Here is a 24,569-nt window from a genome sequence, read left to right as displayed (position 1 = left end):
ATTTTGGTCCATGTTAGATAGGGAAAATCCGGTAATTATACCCAATGTTGAAAAGATTTGGACCCTATGAAGATAAAAACAGTTAATCACTTAAACAATATTCTATAAAAGAAATCCCCAAACGCAGACTTCAGAAAAGTAGCAGAGCTGTGTCTGATTATTTTCATTAATAAACCTAGTCGAAGCATTCATTAGACCAAGCTTGGTGCAATTAATGAAGCCTGTTGTATGAACAAGAATAAATATACAATCAAATTGTTAACATTGTCAAATGGACTAAAATAAGAAAATGACACCATTATTAAACTAGACATAATAAATAAATTCCTGGATTTATGTTATACAAGGCACTGGATAACAGCAAAATCTGCCACCGATGCTCCTATCTACGATTTGCTCTAGATTAAGAAGAATATCACTATCAACATACTGATAATGAACTTGAAACCTCTACTCTGAAGAAAATGAGAAATCACGGTTGGTATGTCACACAGGAATTAGTAACAATCACGGTATTAAGTTCACATGAGAGCATGACAACGCCTATAAAACAAAAGTTGGCAATCAAGCTATCATTAGCCGAAAAGCAGGGGTATCCAGTCATTAATCAAGCTAAATATCTCCTAGACTTGGTAGGACCTGAGTCACATTTTTTGTTTAACACTCTCGGATTGAAAAAAGACTGGCGTATTACACCGGTTGATACCTGGAAACAAAAATGAAAACTATACAGCAGCCTGGGAGTTTGTAAAGTCAGTAAAAGTGACCAATGATGTTGCTGAAAGAGGAATACAACTCATGAGTGACTTTGCAACTAGGATTACCACCGACCAAGGGTAGATAAACTGTTTACTGCAAATGGAATAGCACATAAGTAAATATATTTAAGACTCAATGTATTTTTAGTGTAATGTATTGTTTTTTTAGTAAAGAGTTATAGGCTTTGATGAAGGGAAAAATGAATTGATTGTATTTTATTCTATTTTTGCATACAGATACGTTAAGATAATAATAACTTAGGAGAATACCTAAAAAGACAGGGAAAAATACAAAATAAACAAGCATTTTTTTATTCTGGGATCAAATTGACCCAAAGACACAAATAAAAGGTTACTATCATATTTAGACAAGATGAAGCACAGTTTATTGGCGCTAATTTTATACCCATATCAATACTATACGATAAGCCATTGCGAAGCTATAGTCAAAAGAATACAAACAATCAAGTTATTTATGCCTTCTTTCAGGACCACCTTTAACGAATTTTCATGGACCATGCAGGAGGCATAGCCGCGGTTCAAAATCCAAATGATTGGTATATTTAATTTCAATATACCTTGGAGAACTGGAAAAAGTCAAATATTAAAAGGTTTGAAAAAAAAGTTAAAATTTGAAAAGGGATAATGTGCATTAATTGGAATATTCATATCCAATTTAATTAATTAACCCATCCCCTGGAATGTATTAAGCCTCTTACAACTCCTTAATTCCCCCATCCCTGTCATTTTCTACCCTTATTACAGAGGTATCCTCTACATGATATAAGGCAATACCTATATCCATTTTTTTTCAGTAGTAGAACAACCATAAGGCAAGATCAAGTATCAATTACTTGAAGAAGAAGTGTGTTTATCTTCAGAGTTTCAAAAATTAAATTCTCAACTTCATGTAAACTTGGCCATTTAGAAATGCGACCTCCATCAATGCTTATAATATCAATTAATATCTTCCTTCTTATTGCTTTAGTAATCAAATCTTTTTTCAATGTATTTAGAGAACTATATTACCGTGAGATCACCCCACTAGATGATTCGTTCATTGTTGAAACGTAAATTCTTAAGATTTTAAAAAAATGCAGTTATAAACAAATATGCTCAACCTCTTACCACCTGATCAATGTCAATGAGAATTTAAAGGTTATATGCAAAAGTTACAAAATTACTTTTTTCTTACAACTAAGCCACACTGTAAGCTATGTGTATCTCACCAAATATAGGTTCAACATCTGAAGATTCTCTCACAAAAATTCATTTTAAAACTTCCTCATTATTATATTTTGAAGAATAAAAAATCAAAGAGCCAAAAAATATGACTTGTCACTTTTTCTCTTTCTCAAATTGTCAAAGTTACCACATAATTTTTAGTTTTCTTTGAGTACAGTGGAAAGTCATATTTTAAACAGCTCTATAATTAATACTACTATTTTTCTGTCTCCAATAAAACATAGAACTGCTCCAGTTAAGATAATGATTACCAATTTCCAAACAGATACATAATTCTATGTTTAGACAATGAAAAATAATACTAACCCATCAAGCCTTCTACTAAAAAAGACTTAGTTATTACATTTTTGACATTATACATACAAAAATCACTGCCAAACTGGTGCCAACTTGATTATAAAAAGATGAAAATATTAAATACTCACGTAGTTAATATACAAAGTGGGTACCCACAACATGCTTAGACATGAATAATTTACAAGAACGGGAGTTCTCTGTAATTAATAAAAGACAACTTAATTCCAATTTGTGATAAGTTAGAATACTATATTTATCTAATTTTTGATGCAATATGCCTTCTTTCACAAGTAATAACAGCTTCGACACTCCAAAGTCCATGCTTGTCCAAGGTGAACCTCACTGTCATGATGGCGCAGCCAAATTTGGAGGACAGGTGAGACAGAAATTTTCCCGAGAAATTAAGCATACTAATAGTAATAAACGACCCTGTGTGAAATAATTAATATTGATAATTTACCTTTTCTTGACAAGATTCTTCATCTCCACATCTTTTTCTTTCCATTTTATCTCATATATTTTGTCGCGGCCTGACATATGAGCTTTTCGCGCTCTTCTCTGATAAAACTGGATGTCTTCCTCCATCTTCTCCTTGGATAATAATCTATTTGACATGATTCCTTGATCATGTCGGCAGCTCCTAAGTCGAATAAACTATCCCGCTCAAAACTAAGTTTTCTTTCTATTGGATTCCCTTGCTCTTCCTTTATACTTCATAAAAAGTGAATATTTATCATGTAATTTTGTCAAGTATTGAATCAAATTAGTAAATGGTATTACTTTTATGCAATCCATCTGCCAAAACGGCAAAATTGCTTCAATTGTAATATTGTCAAAATCTTTCAATGAAGACTTTCCTTTATTCTCAAGCAAACTTTGGAGATACAAAAAGTACTGAAAAGCTTGTTTATTATAAGGAAGATGTGAGCCACTGACAGAAGATTAAGGATATCCAATAAAGTCCTTAAAAGTCTGAGATTGAGTAAAGGGTTTATTTACAGAATTTAAATTGTTATCCAAACAAAAACTTTCCTTTCATTTATCCAAACCGAAATAATATATTTTACTTAATATTAATTCACAAATTGATATTCAATGTAACACTGACTAAGATACTCAGTTATTTTTGTGCAATGGCACCAAAAAATAATAAAAAGTATGTGACAAGTGTTTCTCATATTTTGATGCATTATTTATCATCTTTTTGTTTTACGGGACACAAGTTTTTTACTTTCATTTGATGTGTTTTTTTTTCTTTGTCTGTCATTCTTACTTGTCTAAACAATCTAAAGAGCTTGTGTTTAAGGTATTTCGAGGATCTGGAGCCCGTATAAGTGTACTTAAAATACATAGTTTTAGCATTTTTATAAGTATTTTTGTAAAACGGTAGTTCTATAAAATCTAGCTTAACTAACTGATAACTTTTATTACAAAATAATGTAAAACTTAATAAGGATATCTTAAAATGAAAATCCGGGACAGTCTATATGAGTTATCCGGACAAATCAACTTTTTGGTAAATATTTACTTTAATAATACAGTTTTTGTAACCTTAAAACCATGATTTCTTCTTGTTTGTAGATTTAAGAGCCCCCAATCAAAATGGATGATATTTTGCGCATTTAACAAATAAGCTAATATCTTGCCAAAAAAATAGGACTTACCGTAATTTTTTTGCAACAAAACATAAATAGATTTAAACGGAAATTGTCTTGTCTTTAAAAAGTTTAAAATATAAAAACCTTTGCTACCAACCATTTTCCAATAATTGATGAAGAAGTAATATTTTCCACAAAATGACAATTTTCAAAACTTTATGCAGAAAGTGAGAGGGTAAAGGGTATATTCTGCACCCCCAAAAATGATTTTCTTTCTTCCCACATGTCAAAGCATGGGAAAAATAGGAAAACCTAAAAAAACTCAAAAAAGTTTTTTTTTTAATAGGTCTAGAGAAGAGCCATATCGAGGTAGCAAGAAGTTTTCCATATTGCTGTTGTTGAAGTTTTGGTTGTACTTTTTTGTATGGGGTATTAAAAGATTACTGGATATTGAAGATTCTACAGATGGAGATGCCAACAGTCTCCGCATCCTTCTTGGGTAGGACTTTTCCGTGGAGGAGATCTCACAGTCAAAACATTTTTTTTGTTATTGTTCCTCCGATATTTTTATACTTACATTAAGATGCATGGGATAAAACTATCATTTGCTTTTGTTTTTATCTTTTTTAAGGGAACCAATGTAGATATTTTGACGTTATATTTGATTAATTGCAAGCAGCTATTGAAGTCATCATACAAAAATAAACCTCAGTCTGTATTAAATAAAGACATAGACAGGACATACTCTTAACTCGATCCTCAATTCTACTTTTATTCCAACAAGAAATTAACTTATAACTCCACAATAAATGCATAGAGACATTCACTATCTTTCATGAACAAAAGCTGTTATACCGAAATGTTGAATTTGAAATTTAAAAGGAGACAAACTAATTTTTGAAAAAAAATTACTATGAACTCTTCAGTCAAAAGTTAACACATATATAACTGTTAACCCTCAATTACTTCCCACTTTATCCGCCAAGATATTGTATATCCTTATAATAACATGTGTAGCAAATTATTGCTTTGATATATATATATATATACTTATGGGGGGAGGGGAGGATAATAGTATATCAGATTCAGAGATATTAAAAATTCTAGAATCACTTATCGAGATATAAAGAATTTTTTTTTATTCTTTTATATTATTTTTATAACAACACCGACGATGAATATGAAAGAGTAGTGGGTTATTCTGTTTTGAATGATAAAAATTTAGTAAAAATCCTTCATTTACATTCTGCAAAATTTAATATTTATTTCCCTAACTCCTATTTTACATAATGAATACATTCACAGGTATAAAATGTATTAGTTGATACGTATTCTATTTTTTTATTGATAAATTTAATATCATATGTTACAACTATAAACTCCTTTTTAGTAAACGGTGATATTGTACTCTCCAAGATTGAAAGAAAATAATCATCTTTGCCACAATGTGAGGAAATGTGATATTGTTGCTATTATAATACATAACATATGGAACACCCAAATTTGTGATAAACAAAATTTGTTTCAACTAATCAATGTTTCAAAAGTAATATTTATACCACAAACAAAAATTTAATATTCTTACTATAAGAAAAAAAATATTTCTCATTGAAATTACAAATTCAAGTTGTAAAATTTATTTTGGAAGACGACTTTTTTTTATGCTTTATATTAATACAAGTATTTTTATGCTTTATAATGATATTTACTTCTGCAAAATGAAGGGAGCAGCTCAAAAAGTGATACAATATTTTAATTATGTATTTGTTAAATTTGTTCATGTGTATTATCGCTGTTGTTTTTTTTTTTACTCAGTTTACTAGGCGTACTGTAAAAAGAATGTTTACTTATGGGGAATGAGGGCAAATAAAGTATTGCTTCAAAATATATCTTTTAATATTTTGGTGGCTAAATACTCTTGGGAAGTATTCGGGTTAGGATTGAAAGGGAAGTAATGGATGGTTAGCAATTAACTATTCATTTTTTTTTTTTTCGTTTCCTAGTTGGTTAGAAATAAACTCCAAGTTATTTATAATAAGAATCGTTTATATACTCCATTAATTACTAAATCAAAAAAACCATGTTATTAATTATACGAAAATGAAAAATAGTTAGGATTATATATTTCATTACACTTAAGCGTAACATTACAATAAAATACAACGATTAACTAGAGTTAATCTCCATTAAAATAAACACCATTAAAAATAAATATATATATATTTGTTTGGATTAACGAAATTTAAATCATTTAAAATAAGTATATTTATGAAAAGAAAGGAAGATAAAAAGAATAAAAACTTGGATAGCTGAAAATTTGACAATAATTATGTAATTATTTTTTAAATTTTAGTATTCAAATAAATATAGACAAACCAAAATTCAAAATTGATGATACAAAATCTTTTAATTATCTCCTTTAGACTTCTCCTCACCACACTTGCTATTCCCCCTTCCATCTTTAACATGTTTAATGTCAGCCATCTCATAGCCATTTCTATGCACTCCATGAGGACCTGAAGGTCGTATGCAAGTTATAACAGCCCAAAAGCCCCTTCGAAACGGTTCAGATAGGAATGCGTACAGAATGGGGTTGACACAGGAGTTGGAATACGCCAAAATATGCGCAATTATTTGAAAGGTCATATTCATAGGAGTTGATTCATAGAGGTTGAGGGATCGAAGAAGAAGGATGATGTGAATGGGGAGCCAGGAGAGAGTGAAGATGAGGACAACTATCATCACCATTTTGATAACACGTTTTTTGTTTTTAATGGATTCTGCAGAGACACGTCCAACCGGCTCTTTGGTCCAAAGTCTGTAGAGCATTACAGAGTAAAGTCCAATTATGAGAAGAAGCGGGAAAAGATATGCCGATCCAAGAAATGATACCTAAAATGAATAAAAATTAGTATGCCATTAGTTAGTATTTTATTTAGAAAATAACATATATTGTGTTTTTCCCCCTTGCAAGTCCAAATAAAATAAAATTGTTCATAGATTAAGATGGTTGGTATCAACCTGTAGGGCAGTTACCAATGGAAAAATGACGCCCTTAAGGATCATTTATGAAATGACAAATAAAAGTTTGAAAAACAAATAAAATATTACTTTTTAAAACATTGACAAAATATAAACGTTAATAGAGGTCAATTTATAAGAAATAATGACCTACATTAAAAATATAAATTTTAGTGGCGTACAACTCATACAGATTTTTTGATCCACTTACAAACTTAACGATCAATTGGGAAAGGTAGTATGAGGAAAAAATATGAAAGTAGTATCTAGTCTTATGGATTTTTTTTTTTTTTGTGGCTAATCTATTATGTGTAAATTTTAGGGATGGAGTTATTGTGTTTCTATTAATATTTATAATAGTTTAACATTCAGCTGTTTAAATCCAATACGATTCATTAGATAAAAAAATTGCCTTTTTTTTAATTAGAAGATTTATATTAATACTAGTTAAGAATTATCCGGCGTTGCTCGGGCTTAGGAGGGAGAGGGAAATCACATTGAAAATGGTCAAATGGTCAAATTAATTGATAAAATATTCAGAAAATACTTCTATATACTAATAATTATAAATATGAATGGTTCGTTCTCGTGTAAAAAAAAACTTAGTAGTATTATTATGAATAAATAAAAAATTAATGCGGTGTAAACTGGAAATACCGTACCAACATATATGTCTAAAAAATTGTCAAGATGAGAAGTACATTTTTTATATACTTAAAAAAATTATCAAATCAAAATTTGCAAAAAACTTTTTCTGCACTAATTTTCCAAAAAATAATTAATAGCATTTATTAGAAATGTAAAATAAACACACATTTCGATTTGACAATTTTTGGACAAAAAAAAATGAACGACTTCTTATCAACACAAACTTTTTCATTCATTTATGTTGGTATTCTATGTATAGTTTATAACACTTTTGATTTATAATTCATTATCATACATTTCATATACGCTATTTTATAATACCTTTAAGAAAAACTTAGAACTCGCTCAAGCGACAGCAGGTAACCATTTTCTAGTATTACATAAATATTTGGACCAAGAAATAATTTAATAAACCTTCATATATATACACATTCTTTATGTGTATGCTATAAAGGATACGTTATTAAAAATATTTGGGTCATTTCGTGACAAATCAAAAGAGATCATTTATCAGAGCTCTGAATAAAATACATACAAGATCAGATCAAAAAGAAAACGTTATTATCTCATTTTGAGTTTAATTTTCATTCTTACAGTGTGGCTACCCAAAACTTGTAGTATCATAACTTAATTACAAAAAACGTGATTTTTATAGAATAAGAAAAAATAACTCAAAGTTAGTTTGTGATGTGTTGAAATACTATATTTAGCAATATTTTCATACAATGTGTCCTCTTTGAGAAGTAATAATAGACTCTTCACACCGGTGAGCAGATAATCAGTTGTAGACAATGAACGCCATATATATGGGGTACCATACTATCTTGATGCCAGCTTGTAACGAATCCAAATTTGGGTAAGAGATGTGGTAGACATTTTTCTCTAAGACACCTAATATTGAAAAGTCCATGGGGATTAAGGGAAGGAATGTTACAGGGTAAAAGGGAGTGTCACATGATATAAGCCATGTTGATGCTGCATCAGTTAATGTTCTTCTTGGCTGTATGGGGTTTCAATGAAATTCTTAATTTTGGTGACTATCTTGATAGAGATAATGACGTCATTTGCAGTCTTCTCGGCACTGACAAGGGCGAAAAGGAGATTGCACACCCAAAAAAATAATACTGAAAATCAATATGGTTACCCAAACAATTTAAGAATACTTTGGAGAAGAACAGCTTCGTTATTATAACGTTCTATTTAATAAGCTCTGATAAATTTTTAGAGAAAAAAAATAAGCACAAACAACTGGTAGAAATAGATTGACTAACAAATCCTCCTTGTTTCATCAGACGCCTTTCTATGGACCAACATTACCTCCACGCTAAAATATTTAATAGTAAAATTGATCAATCAACGGATTTCATTGTTGCCTCGTTGCATCTTATATTTATATTGATTAAGGATGCGTGTTTGTTTTCTGTGAGATAAATGTTGTGATAAATAAATATTGTACTAAAATCACTTTTGAACACTTAGATTAGACAAAGAGGATTGCTACAACCATTTCGAGTGCTGATATGAAAATGATAGCTAAGAATTAATAAGCAAATTGCAGTCACATGAGTTATTATATACATAATTAAAAATATTTAAACGTCAACTACTTGTATCATGAACATATTATTTACTTTCCAACTAAAATATCAGACAATGTTACGTTATTGTGGCCCAAAGATGGCATCATCACATTTTGCCATGCACCTACAAACCGTTGTGAACCTCTGGTTTAGATCAAAAAGATTTTGATTGATCAAAATCAACTGACTAGTAGGATTTTTATACTACTTTTTATTATAAGTTTTGAGAATCTTTGGATTGATTAATTATACACTTAGATAATTCGAGATGCAATCAAATACAGGTATTAAAGGACCAATCCCTACCTGAAAAATAAGAAGACTCCATCGGATATTCCATGACTCTGGTAAAAATGAGACTGTTTGATTATTCAGAAAAATGCAATATGAATGATTGGTGATTGGGGTCACAACTTCTCCATGAGCTGTAAAGACTGGCAGACAAAACAAAACTGTAAAAAACCAGACTAATGAGATGGCAATACGACAATTCCGCTCAGTTCTCCATGTCATTGACTCAATGGGATAAACTACCGCTAGGAACCGATCCAAACTCATGAGTACAAGAGTGTAGATGCTGATAAATGCTGTTCCATAAATAAGGAATTGTACTATTTTACACCTAAAAAGAAAATAAGGAATATTTTAGATAATTTGTTCTATTAATTTAATAATATTATCTTGGCATCTTTCAAGGTATGAATATAAATATTTAATTAAATTCTTTATTTTTACAACTATTAATAAAATATTTCTTGAAAGACCAAAATATGTATAATTTACGAGGTACGGTAATTTAATGAAAGTATAAAAATATGTAAGATATTTTTAAATATTAATGGGTATGAAAAAACAACTTTTTTACAGAAATGATGATATCGTTTTCATTTCTAAAAAAAATAATTGTTAAAGTTCTTAGAATTTGTTTTATAGATCATTACTAATAAGTTAATACTTTTCACATCGTTTTCCTTAAAAAGTTCCATCAAAAGGCATAAATAATTATTAATATTTTCTCGAGGAAACATAAAAATAGATATAAATTTTATTGATTAATTAAATTTATGGCTAAAGATGCCAAAAAAAAGTTATTTTTGTCTAGTGTGGATCACTCTAAAATAATACTAGTTGTTATGATAAACCTTTAAGTTGTAGAAATTATGACATTACACGAACGAAACACTTTTTGGAGTTACAACCTGAACGGTGCTTTTAACTGTCAAAACTGGTATAACTATTCTTTCGTTTATGAAAAGAGGATATTTAAGTAAATTGTAATCACTAATGTGTATTTACTCATGAAATACGGATATTAACGCTGAAAATCGGAGTATCAATTGTACGTCTCTTAAGAGTCTCAGAAGAATTCAGGATCAACATCGGGGTATTTCCTACCTTTATCTACTACGATACGGAGTAGGATTTTGCTATTATTTTCTTTCTATTATTGCTTCTTGCAGATAATAGAATGAAATGTCATGAAGTCTAAATTGTATTATATCAAAACCTTATTCAAATTCTCAGAGCTACATTATTTTTTTGTTAAAAAAGGCATCATTTTTCTTATTTATCGTACAGAAAACATCTAAGCATTTCATAGAATACTGATACCAAATACTTTTGAATTGAAAAAATGTCCCAAAATTAGACAAAATTGAAAACATTTTTATGTGTTGTACATTTTTGGTCACGATAAATGCAAAATGGGAATTTTATTTACTATAACCTTACTTTGATTTTGTAAGTGGTGATACACTCAAATGTGTAAAATAAAAGTTGTTGTGGATGATACAGCAAAATTTTAACAGCTTCTTTATTCCCGTACTTAATTTGGACTTGAGAGCTTATCAGCTGATATGATGCTTCTAGGAGCTGTAAAAACTAGTATTAAAGTAATGAAACGTGCTTGTTAGCTTGTGGATATTTCCTTAGCTATTGGAAAATTTCTCCCAACAAATAAGGCGTTTGTGATACTAACTATGGCATTATTGTATCATTTTTTCTCGTTTCGTATTTTTTCCTTCTGTAGAATTCAACTGGTAAATTGAATTATAAAAGTTAATTCATTGACGCTGCATATCTAGTTATAAAGTATATTTATGATTTCCTGAACGCCCATAGAAAGCAAAAAAGTCGTTTGGTAACGATGTTCGGAAAAACATTGATCATGTTCTCTTCGTTATGCTACATGCTTTTTAGCTTTGGGGTCTACCATATTTTATTATATTAATTCATGCATATTTTTACGGTCACTAGGAAAAGCTTTATTACAATATATATATATACATATATATGATTTTCATACAAGTAGATGAAATAAAATATTAAATATAATCATTGTATTTCACAATCCAAAGATAACATAAAATAGATAAAAAATAATGCAGAAAAAAACAACTCACAAAGACTAACTGACAAAAATAATAAAAATCCTGAGTAAACTAAATATTACTCATTGAATCACTTTTATTATTGTTTCTGGTAACAACCTACGTCATTAATAAGATTTATTAACTTGAACTAATTTTATTTGGAATATTTGATCTACACAATATGTATGTTCAAAAAAATATTTACTATTTGTACAATCAAAATTTGTTCAATAAATTTATAACACGTTTTACAGCAGTTAACATTTAGTAAAAACCTTAATTCTTTCATTTTATACCGTTTTAAGAATAAAAAAATCAATTTTTTTTTAGTTTGGAAACCAAGGCATTTATAAAAAACAATTAAAAATATATAATATAACTGTTTATCTGCTTGGAAATCAAAACAGATCTATATTACGATCGGACACGACTATTTAAATTATTTTGTCACCATTCGTGAGAATTTGTGATCCGGAGCGTGTTGCATCTTTTACATCAAAATTACCTGAACGGAATCGACAAAATCAAAATTGCACATGATTGGCTGTTACTGTATCAGGATCATAAATACTATTCCTATTTTTAGCCTCCTGGCTAACTTTTTCGCTTTTATTCAATAAAACCTGTAAAGTATTGTGGATGTTCACTTTGCTATTGTCCATTTTTGACACGCAAACAATCAATACTGAGTCAAGCAATCACAAAATTGTTTAATTGAAATAAATTAAAATTTTTATCTTTCTAACGGCCTTTAGCGTAAAACAATCACAACTATATAAAGCAAGATATACATAACTAAAGTCATCTAGTGGAAAAATAATTGACGTTTTTACTACAACTATTATTTTAAAAAGTACCCAAACTTAAAAAAGCATTTTCTATATTATGTATATGACCTATCCATCTAATCAGTTTATATTCTTGATATGAAAAACATGATTGTAGGTCTAAATTACAGATGATGAATCTGTGGTGTGAATCTTGGAGTGATTATCCACCCCCTCCCCCAGAGACTGAAATATATCTTTGTTCTATCTTATGAGTACAATATAAACCTTCGATGTAAATTTAGTATTTATCATATACTCTTTATTCATATTTCAAAAAGATAGTTATGAATTACTTTTTGATGTTTTAAATAATGTTTTATATATTCCTTATATTTTCCTATCCAAATTGTGAATATGAAAAAAAGAATATTGAATAAGAGATTATGTATGAAATATGTCATGTTTGAAAATAGTTTATTACTTTATATATAATTTATGCTCTATAGTCTACCAAATGTAATGTTCTTTTATTTAATTTCTATTTTAGATTCATTATAAATATCATAAATTATTCAATGGGTACATTGAAGGTTATAATCCTATGAAACAACTTCTGAGAAAAAATGAAGTTACATTACTTTAATTAGAGATGAAAATCGTTTGTATTTTGGACATGTTTAAAAAAATGGGTCCAAAAATCATTATGGTTATTCTGATAATTTGAAGAATGTCTGGAAGGATTGCAGCTTATCTGTATTGACATTTAATTGAGTCAACTACAATCAACTGTCACAAGAGATGAAGGTAAGTCTGATATAAACATATACACTGGTACAAATTATGTACTTTTGTAGGTACTTGAGAGTAACACATACCTGTGTTTACACAAATTTTAAATTTTATTACCCATGTCAACACGATATTTTTTATTTTAGTTGGTCTAGACGATTGGATTACCCTTTGACCCCTTCAAAATATTAAATCTGACTCTGGGCAATTACAACTTTGTAGTCAAGAAGCGATAATTTATTAGGATATGTAAAGTCCAAACGATATAAATATTTACACATCCCAGGGGTATTACAATTATATTCTAAGTAACTCCTATCATCATTGAAATTATTATCAAAGTGAAGATTTCAAAAGTATCATTTAGAACTACGTGAATGTTGGCTTCAATAGTCAAAGATACATATTATACATTCGTTTCTGTGGTAACCTCTTCATCACCTAAAATAGCCTATATCATAGTTATTTAAAAATTTGCTAATGTTTTGTTTATTGGAATTGTCTACTTCATCTAAAATGCTATAAATTTAGCCACTCTATAGTGATGCTCAAAATATTAAAATACATTCTTCTTGATTTTATTTTCTTTATTTAGTTTATGAACAACTCTGCATTCAATAATAAAGTATTCATAATATGTATGAAAATTATTGGAGTTTCTTTTATGTTTGTGCATTGCTAATGTGTTCCATAATAAAATGTACATTAATATGATTACTCTCAATGAAATAAACAAAGATATATGTCTAAAAAAATGTATGAAAAAATTTATAAATAAGATAAAAAAGCAAAAAATATACCTATCCAACCCAAAGAGACACCAGTCCCCAGCGATTTTAAACTGCCATAACTTCGGCATCTTTGATAAAAAAAGTGTAATTTTCAACAATTATTCCTTCTACTAAACAAATTTTAAATTGTCAATTAAAATTTAAACAATCCCGACATGAAAGTATGTAATAGGTGAAATGTTATTTTATCAAATTTCCAAAAATTCATATAGTTTGAAGACTTATATAGAAAATACATATAATTCTATGATAAAGTGTTTGTTATAAATTATAGTGAGCTACTTACTAACATTTAAAAAATATCTTAAATCCCATAGTATACCGATAGTTGCATAAATACGCGGACTAATTTTTAAACGCTTATATCTCGAGGTTCCGTGACCGGAAATAAAAATTACAGCACAAGTAACTTGATAAATCTTTTGGCTTTGTTTTTGTTTTTCTTACTCGCATCAAACAAAGTCGTTTACGATGAATGACGAGGGCAAACGTCATATGATTGCCACTCTCCTCCGCGCCGGTAGGTCTGTCAAGGAGATAATCAAAGACACTGGGCTATCCAGGACTACTGTGTTCAAGGTCCAGAAGCTTGTCAAGGAGGGAAAAGATCTGAAAGACCTGCCCATACCTCTGGAATGACTCAGGATTGGCTCGCTGCCAACATGCCTTTTTGGAACAAAAATATTTGGCCACCTCAATCACCTGGTTTGAATCCCCTTGACTACAGTGTGTGGTGGCAAATTGAAAAGAAGGCCTGTGCTACACACCACCCGAATTTGGACTCATTGAAGGCCAGCGTCAATGAGCAATGGGTAGACATGGAAGACCATTATATCATCAATGTGTGCAAGGCCTTCCGTGGGCGCTTGGAGGGTGTCATAGCAGCTGAGGGCGGTTATATTCAGTAATTATATTAAATTTTATACCAGAATAAATTCTCTATTATATAATTCTCAAAAAAAATACGTCATACTAATTTTATTACACATTTAATTATTTGCCACAAATAGTCCTCGTATTTATGCAACTACCGGTAAAATGCAATGACAAATGAATCAAAATATGGGATACTAGTGTCCCGTCAATGCGAAAGGCTTAAAAAAAATACTGGAACCCCATCACTAACATGAAACAAATTAACACCTAAATAACACAATCTTAATTAAAATTAAATTGTTTTGTTTAAGTACAACTTAGAAACAAGTGTCAAACACAAATATAATATATGTCAATCAAGTCTGTATATTGCTTTCTTTAATAAAAATGTAATTTATTTTCCGATAGGTTTCATTAACATATGAACAGGACTTTGCAAATAAATTAGGAATTTTCAAATTTCTTTATCTCAGCTCCCACTTTTAATTTAATTAAAATCGTTTTACTGTGACTAGATGAATTACCTCTTATATGAAACTCTGCTTACAGAGAAGGTCCATATGAGCTGATGTTTTTCCAAAGCTTTTTTAACTACTTTATGCACAAGGAGGCTTAAAAAGTAATTGTACAAGTTTATGAGAAAAAGTTTGAGGGAAACGCATAAATCAATCAGCAAAGGCAAACTTCATCGCTTGTGATGCGACAGAAGTCCTACCAGTTTTCAAATCCAAGAGTCTGACCAGAAACATGTTTTCTGGAACTCTGGACAGCGATGGTTGTATCTGCCACCAAATTTCATTGAGGCTGGACTTAAGATCAACACAGCTAAATATTTGAAGTTTTCTGAAGGACACCTTGCTACTTTGGATGGATGAAAAGTTTGACCTGAACAATGTGATTATTATGTTGAACTTGAAACTGTGAAATTCCTTCACACAAAATCACAAATTGCTATCTGAGAGGGTCCCGTTTTTCGTGAAGTCTATGATTTGAAAATTATCGATTACTATCAGTGGGACATTCTTCAAGAATAGGCCAACAAAAATTCCTACAGTCAGGGTAACTTCCTAAAGTCTAACATCACCAAAAACATCCCAACTGATTATGTAATCAAAACAGCAGCACAATTCATATCAAGGATCACAATGATTATTGAAACTGGAGGAGGTCACATCAAATGAATCAAGCCACAAGATCATTTCTTTTCAAATTTTCATTAAATAAAACAATATATGACAACGCTATAAATATTATAATTTTTCGAGAATAAAGACATTCATATATTGGTGAACCTATTTATTATCATTCTGACATCTGCACACGTTAATATTTTTAAGTTTTTATGATACATGAATCCTATTCAAAAGAAAAAAACGTTATTATGGATTTGTTTCATATAGATACGCGATCTAACGATAAATATGGTCATTTATGATGTCAGCTATTTATGATTTGGATATAATAAAAGTTCTTGAAGGTTCATATATCATATTTTATTTAGGTATGTTTTGGTTTATTATCAGATACGAACCAAAGGAGCACATGTATATGTTTTTATATTGAAAATAAATAGAGAATTATTCTAATGAATACCAAGACCATAATTCATTTTTGCCAAAAAAAAATATAAATCCATCCACAAATAACATGTTCAATGTTATTTGTGTGTAGAATATACAAAAATATATATTGGTTCGTAAAACAGAAGATATCTTTGTATGGGATTACATATTTCATAGAAGTCATAAATAGTATAATAAAGTTGAAAATTGGTGATATTGATTTATCTTTATGTATTCTTTACATTCCATGTGTACGGGTTTTAAGCTAGAATAAATTTTGAAAAGGAGATCATTATTAAATGTTTTTTTGTTTAAGTATATGTATATTTCCAATACTTAGTTGATATTTTCCAACATAAATATTGCCATTAAAAGATTAATTTATATAATCCGACACCAATGTTTTTTTTTTTTTTTTACACTCTGTAATTCACACATTAATGTTCTTTTACCCTTTGTCAATGTTTTTTTTTAAATTTTGTCTCTCAACAGGAGTATAACATATATCCCAAATTATAACTAATTTTGTTACGATAAATATTTTAACCATTTTTGTAAGCGTTTCATTAATTCTGTCCTTGTAAATTTCAATTCAGATGTAAAAATAATTGTATGAGGTTAATTCATGGAGAAAAAATTAAGTTATAAAAAGTTAAATTTGACAACCTTATTTTTTGAGTCTCAACAAGAATAATTACATGAACTTAGTGAGGTTGCATGTGGTTTAAAAATAAACAACGTGTATCTCTTCTTTTATGATAGAGGTTGTAGATTGTAATTAATTTGGATAAGTAAAAAGTATTTTAAAAGTGGTAAACCTGTCAATTAGAATTTGTTTTTTTGAAGGAAAGAAGCTCAGCAGTCATGAAATTTAATTAGACTAGAATTAGCTTTCCCGGTGCTGACCGGAGCATACAAAAAATAAAAATAATCATGTATTCTTATGCTTTAAATAAACAAAAATAAAGACTATAACATCCTAAGGATTATTCTTACGGTATGTTGGCATGTATCTTTGCACACTTTATTTAAAGGAGATTATAAGATTTACAAAATAAAAAAATATTTAAGTTAAACCTCTCCTTCGTTGAACTTTCATATTGTTGTCAAAAATCCTTTGCTTTATTCCCTCTTCTTGTTTTTCTTTTCTAAACCTTATAATCTCATTTAAAAATAAGTGTGCAAAGTTATACAAATATAAACGGAAAATAATTTCTAGAATATTGTGCTCTTTTTTATTCTGTTTTATATGAAGAAATTGTTTGTTTGTCAAAAATTCGTTACAGAAAAATGCTATTTGAAGGTCGCTATTGTTGCCAGAATCATCTCTTGAGTCTTAAGAACCTATGTGAAAAATTCAACTAAATAGGTACATCCGTTTTGTCTTGATTCCCGGACACCCACCCACACACATACATTGACATTAAATATATAACTGCAAGTAGCTATAAGGGGAAGGAAACTCAAGTGAATGAGCCGAACATGTCATTAGTAGTGATCATAAATAATATTCTTATGATCGACACAAAAAAGCTTATATTTCAGTTTTTAGATCCGTTAGCCTGACATTTAAGCGTAATAATAGCAAAAAATGAAGAGTATCATTTCCTTGTCGATTGCAATGCTAAGTAGACAAAATTCAAAGACTTGAGAAACTTTGTTCTGGTTCCGAAAACGTTGTTGGAATAATTCAGAGTACCGCTTTTAATTGATAATTTTGAACTTTTTTTTTTGAACAAATGCATTTGACATTACTTCATGATGACGAGACTTGCTTTCAACTGAAAATGTCTTCTCACCAACTTGATTGCAAGATTGACAACTGTATGTTTACTTAATGACAACATGAAAATACTGAGTCTGGTGTATTAGCTCAGAATGATAATTCTCTAGAACTTTGTCAATAAAAGTATCTCTCAAATTTGGGATGATTTGTGTGTCTTGTTTGATAAGTTTATGTGTATTGTGCTTATATGTGAATATATTGTAATCTCTACCAGAAAAATTTAAAATTGAATCTTCCAATAGATAAAAAAATCTTCAAATAGATCGATTCTTTCTCGTACAAAATCAAACATTTTTTCTGTTTTTTTCAATTTTTAAGGTTTTTCACACAGTCTTATATTTCCTTCACTTTTTGTCGTCTTTTGAGATATTTCGTTGTAATTTATTTTAATTTCATGTCTTCTCTTCACTTTTTTTTTTCAAACTGCATTTCCCTGCGGTTTTTTGATTTAATTTTATTTTTTTTGTCGATAAAGTTATCCCAAATTTTGTTAAAATGAGTATTGCACACATTTACAAAGTCCAACATTTTTTTTAGAACTGAGTGCCCATGGGATGAAAAATGATAATAGAAAACATAAACTATTTGAGTTTATGTCTTACAAATAAGTGTATTATATATTATAATCAGCTTCTAGAAACTTATTAGTTATTACAGATTCCGGATAACTAAAAACTTGAGATAGATTGTAGAGACCATAATTTTCCTGGGAATTGCCAATAAATCATCGGTAATTGATATAAGAAGTTTCTCAAAATTCCGTGGAATTATTGATTCAGTAATGCCGGGAATCAACACTCATATTTGGCCTTATAACTTCCGAACAGCTACACAATATTACAGTTTGTTATTCCTGAATATTGGAGGCGTATAAACATGTGTTAGAAAGTGGAAGCAGCTTATTCTAATTAGTCAACTTAATTCCCCCCCCCATGCTATTGTTCTTTATATTTCATTATTGAAGACAGAACACCTAAGAATACGGTAGTAACTAGTAGGTGTGGTCTTGAAAAAAGGAGAATATCAACCCATAAATATAAGTGAGAGTCTTTGTTGGAATGGCAGTAGAATTGAGGATTGATATTTGAGTAATTTCTGCTTATGTCCATGCTAGAGACGGAGTGAAATTTGTGTTTATATCCTTCATTTTAATGTTGATTGCAGCTCTTCTAATAAAACGTCATGACAACTAAGCTGCTTTCCTCTCAAACATTCTTCAAATTGTCTGGTTAACTACGTTAATTTTCCGTTACATACTGATAGAACATATACATTACAGATGAGTAACTACACTTGCACCTTAAAGTTACATGTTCTCTCCTTCAAAATAAAATAATAATTATAACAGCTTTAGAAAGAAAAAAAAACTGTTTTATATTTGCCTACAACAAAAAAAGTCGTATTATAAAAATGCATATTATATACAACCCAACTCGACGTCTCATTTAAAAAAAAAAAAGAATCACTAAATATTGAATAAATCAATTAAATCAACCAAATTTTGACTAACATTTCTAAAATAAGAATTTTATTTTTACGGTTGTAACAATATCGCATTTATTCAGACATACTGTATCCGGTGCAAACTAAAAATTCCTGATAAAAAATGTAGTTAAAAATGCATTAGAAGCATTTCCATAATATTTCTGGAACTTACAATCCAAGTTTAGAAATGAAGGGTTAAAAATACAGATGTAGTTTAAATTTCAGATGAATAAAAAATGAATAGCCAAGAGGCAGTGATTAATTCATAGATAAATGAAACCATTGCCTAGTTCCTGTATAACAATAAACATTCATGGACTATCTTTTTTCACCTTTAGTTGGTATAACCAAAGTTTATGTTTTAGAGCATAAATGAAAAGGGAAATTGAAAGAAAATAATCGTTTTAGCTTCTCTTAGTAAGTATTCATTTTATAACCCAGTTAGTGAACAAGTAAAAATATACCAAAAAATAAAACGTAATTAAGTTCATGATCAAGAGTGGAACTAATACAATAATTACATCTTCTAATTTTTTTTTCTTGTTGTAAGTATTCCAACCATTTTAAACTTTTTAATTAAAATCTTAAAAATACTTTTTAGAATATAAATATCGAAAAAAATATAACTTATTAAAAATAATCTCTGCAACATGTGTTGAGGGATTCAACAAGAGATTATTTGTTATTTTTGATATAATTTATATTAAATATTTACTAATTTATGTAAATTTTGGGAATCAAATTTGTACTCACCACTTTTGATGTTGTTGCATATATTATATCAAATAATTGCTGCAATATTACAATTTCTCAAAGTAAAAAAGAAAAATCTAACAAATAACAAGTAAATACAAGTTAACAACTTTTAATTAATACAGTTAACTAAATTTACTAAGTATATGAGTAAATCAAAAAAAAAAATTTATCAAGATGAATAAATTATTTCATATAATCTAATTTAATGTTTTAGGAGGATACTGAAAATTCAAAGGAATAAGAATCATATTGTTAAACTTGGGGTGCTTAATATCCCAGTTCACAAACGAAAGGGTTATAAATCTCTTCAGAGACTACAATATTTTTGGGTTGCACAAAATGATTAATTATAAAAGTTTTTTTAACTCTTTTCGATGTACATTATACATTTTTTTTAGTTAAAGAAAAAAATAAACGTAAGTTGGTCATAAAAAAGAAGGGAAGAAAAAAGTTGACATTCATTTATAGATTATTCTTATTTCCTAATGTAAGACTTATACGGCCTTTTGCAGTTAAGTATCTTATACTCTAAAATAAATTTTGCTCTTCCATAAACATATATTCATTATAGTATGTAATATTACTAAATGTTTAACACTTTCTATTTAATTAATGTATAGAATATTTTGTCTACATTTTATTTTTAAAACACATAATTTATAAAGATAAAATTAAAATTTATGTAATATCATTGAAAGCAAACAAAAATAACATTTTTATAACCCCTATTTTTATTGCCAAAACTCATAAAATTGTCTCATAAAAATAACCACAAGAAAAAATATTTGATTCTACTGTTTTTTGGTAGAAGTCCATTTAAAAAGAAAAGAAAAAAATGTCAATTTATAAATGTACGAAGATTTTATTTAATAACATGAAACAAACAATATCTTAACCCAAAGAAACAACTAAATAAAGCATATATAAGAAGTAAGCAAAGAAAAGAAATTTGAAATAAATTGTGAAGCTTATCACATATATGGGTGATATAGCCAAATATTAATTTCATTTTACGCCTAAGAGCCCTATTTGACCCCACCTTAAAAAGTTTTTTTTAATGTAGTATAATTTTAATAGGAAAACAAATCCTTATAACTCCTGATACTTCAATTTAACGTATTTAATTAGTATTTATAAAAAGTTTTTTTTTTCTTTGAGTTTCAGGAAGGTTAAGTAGGATAATTTTTTATTTTTTTGTTAATATAAAAACATAAAATAAAAAACATAGAATAAATTAGAAAAAGTTTAAACTTATACAATTTTATAGACAATAGTTCGGGTTTTATTAAAGTATTTCAAAGAAAATTTGTAGAGCTAAAATACAGCTATTTAATCCATTTCCTCATTTGACTCAACACTTCTCATTATATGTTGCAATTTTTTACAATTTGAAGATATCAACTTTTTATCAAGAAATATGCAATTTGTTCTGGATAAGAAAATTTCAAAATGTATAGGTGTAGTTTTAATTTATTCAAAAAATGTGTTAAACGAATTTACTTTTTATTTACATAGTTAATATGTATAAGTGGTCATTAAATTGAGAATGTAATCTAATTCATATTTGTCTTATTGAACTTCTTTAATATTGTAGTTGGAGTCCAATAAGACAAAATACAGTTCAATAATATGAAACTCTTGATGGCTGATTAATCATGCCCGTGAAATTGAGCAAATAATAGATACTTATTTCAATGTTTTGGAAAATAGAAACAAAAAGAAGAAAAAAAAATTAATGAAATTTTCATTTTAATGACTTAAATTTTATCAATTTTTATACACGTTTAGAAGCTTCCGGGTAAAAATGAAAATATGTATAAATTTATGAAAATCCTGTTTATTATCATTCAATTTTTATGTGGTTATGTGTATCGTATGGACTTATTTTTTGATATAATTGCCTGTTTTCCTTGAAAATAAAAAGATTTATAGATACCTAAAGGATAAAAATGAACCCATAAGTGTAATTGAATCCAACTTTTTCATGTGAAAGTAAAGCCTAAGTCCTCCTAGACTCGAGTCTTTGTTGTAATGAGTTAAAATCAAGTGTGAGTCATTAAAAAAATGAAATGAGTTTTTACTCGACAAATAAAACTCGGGTTGAATCCCTAATTATTCACGTAGAAACTTTCTGTTTTATTCTGTGGAATTTGGAAGGAATATCCAAATAAAGAAAACAAGGTGATACTAATTTGAAAATGATTGAATTATTCATCCCTTTTGTGAATAAGAGGTTTCATAACTCTCAGAAAATAGTCGCAATTATTTTCCTTCCTATTTGATTTGTCCTGTTAGAGGATATAAACACTTTCAACTGTAGTTTGCCCGTATCCCTTCCTTTGCATGATATTTTTGTCCTGCATAGGGATACACTCATTGTGTCATGTTCAACCTGACTCTTTTTCTCTCATCAGTTTCGTGAAACTTGGAAATAGTTTCATATTTTTTTATAGTAACCACAGTACCCCGCATTGCCTGAAGTAATTATGTGTCAGCTGATAGACAAAAATGATTTAATATTATAGGGGATAAGTTTCATAGAAATCCTTAGTGTTACTTTTTGTTTTTCACGGCCACACTCACACTTAATTACTCAATACCTTAATCAATTCATATTTGTTCTATCCTCAAGAATGAAAGAATAATATTAAGAGTTTGAAAGAAGGAATTTAAGATGATGTGATGAATGATGAGTACTTTAGCCTCTCGAGTGCTCACTAACAAAAACAAACAAACCAGTGTTCCAAATATGTTAAAACCCACACCGAGTCAATTCATTTTCACATATCAAGCTTTATATTTGATTCCAATCTTAACATATACTGAAAATCCATATGACTTAACCTAAAAACATACAAGAGCAAAAACAGTAGCAGTGGTCCATATTCAACCATTTTATCTTCTTAGATAAAAAAATATGGCTATGCTATACATGAGCGATAACTAACGCAGTCCCGTTCGATATTATATTCAAACACCTGCAATTGTTCACAATTACAACCAGAATGTTATTTCGTAGATCAAATTTTGTTACTAATGTACAGCAAGAAGCACTCTGTGACTTTTTTAATACAGACATCAAGACAAACTTTGTTTAAATAAACTATAATTTTAATTTATGCTTATATAATCTGTGCTGAACTCAATTATATGCAACTTTTACATCTTAAATTAACGCCTATGTTCTACATTGTGAGCTAGTTACAGTACATCCATTTTAAGGGTCACAATCGGTTCGCAAATATTTCAAATAGAAATATTTTCATTACAAAATTGATCCAAAAAATTAGCAGAATTTTTTCTTTTAAATGAATAAATTATAAAAATTAAATATTTTGTAAAATACTGTACTTCTTTTTTTGTGATTTTAAACTTTCATCGAAAACTTATCAAAGACGATCTTCAAACCTGAAAACATTGACTTCAGAACTATTAACTAATGCTTTATATATTCCTGGAATATGTTTAATTACCCTCAGGATTTCGTATAATAAACATTTTTGTACTTATGCATATATTATAACTTGTCAAACTAGACTTAAGTTAATAAAAGTTTAATAGCCTGGATATACTACGCTTACTGCTTATTAAAGAATTTATTTAGCTGTGAAATACTATTATAAATTTAAAGAACGTAAAGTTGTATATCTTTGAATAATATAAAGCATTTTTGTAAGGAAATTCGTTTTATGGGTAAGAGATTCCAATTTGTAGTACAAGACAAGTTTTAGGAGCAAAAAATATTTATTTTATTTGTCCCTTGTGATCGTTACCTATTGTTTAGGTAAAAAAACGGAACCATCAATCACAACTGAGTGTATTTATATTTATTAATAAATTTTAATTTATGTGATATCCTTCCTTATTTATAGTTCAAAATCATTATTCATTTTACTGTTAGTAACTTAGAGGCAGACAAGTTATTATAAAATGCCATTTATTTTGTCAGTTTTTTTTTTTTTTTTAAAGAAAAAAACTCTATTTCGCTTTAAGTCTTGGAATTTTTTTTTTAATTTGGGTTCAATTCATAATTTCAAAAGCTTTTCTTAATACAATGTCAAGTTTTTTTATGGTTCCTTTAATTGCGTTAAGGAAACAAGGCATTGAGTAAAAAATATTTCTTTTATTGAAGTTGAAGCATCAGTTCAATTTTGTTTCTTAATATCTTTATTTAAATTTTAATTATAACAGTTTAACCAAATGAAAATATTTTTTAATATTCTACTGGAAAGTAG

General features: G+C 28.6%; 1 protein-coding gene across 2 annotated transcripts in view; it reads right to left on the bottom strand.

Annotated features, from left to right (window-relative positions):
- Positions 1–6,004: 6,004 nt before the first annotated feature.
- The window catches only part of LOC121120736 (allatostatin-A receptor), a 142,397-nt gene continuing 123,832 nt past the window's right edge, over positions 6,005–24,569 (bottom strand). For both annotated transcript variants that reach the window (XM_071889616.1, XM_040715593.2), the window contains 2 exons: positions 9,454–9,769; positions 6,005–6,790 (listed from right to left, as the gene is read on the bottom strand). In XM_071889616.1, coding sequence (XP_071745717.1) covers positions 6,305–6,790; positions 9,454–9,769 — 802 coding nt within the window. In that variant the 3' untranslated portion in view covers positions 6,005–6,304. The remainder of the gene's footprint in view (positions 6,791–9,453; positions 9,770–24,569) is intronic.

The sequence above is a fragment of the Lepeophtheirus salmonis genome, chromosome 6 (genome assembly GCF_016086655.4).
Source record: "Lepeophtheirus salmonis chromosome 6, UVic_Lsal_1.4, whole genome shotgun sequence".
In the NCBI taxonomy this organism is placed as follows: Eukaryota; Metazoa; Arthropoda; class Copepoda; order Siphonostomatoida; family Caligidae; genus Lepeophtheirus; species Lepeophtheirus salmonis.
Note: the sequence above shows the minus strand (reverse complement) of the source record. Positions and strands in the feature narration are given on the sequence as shown.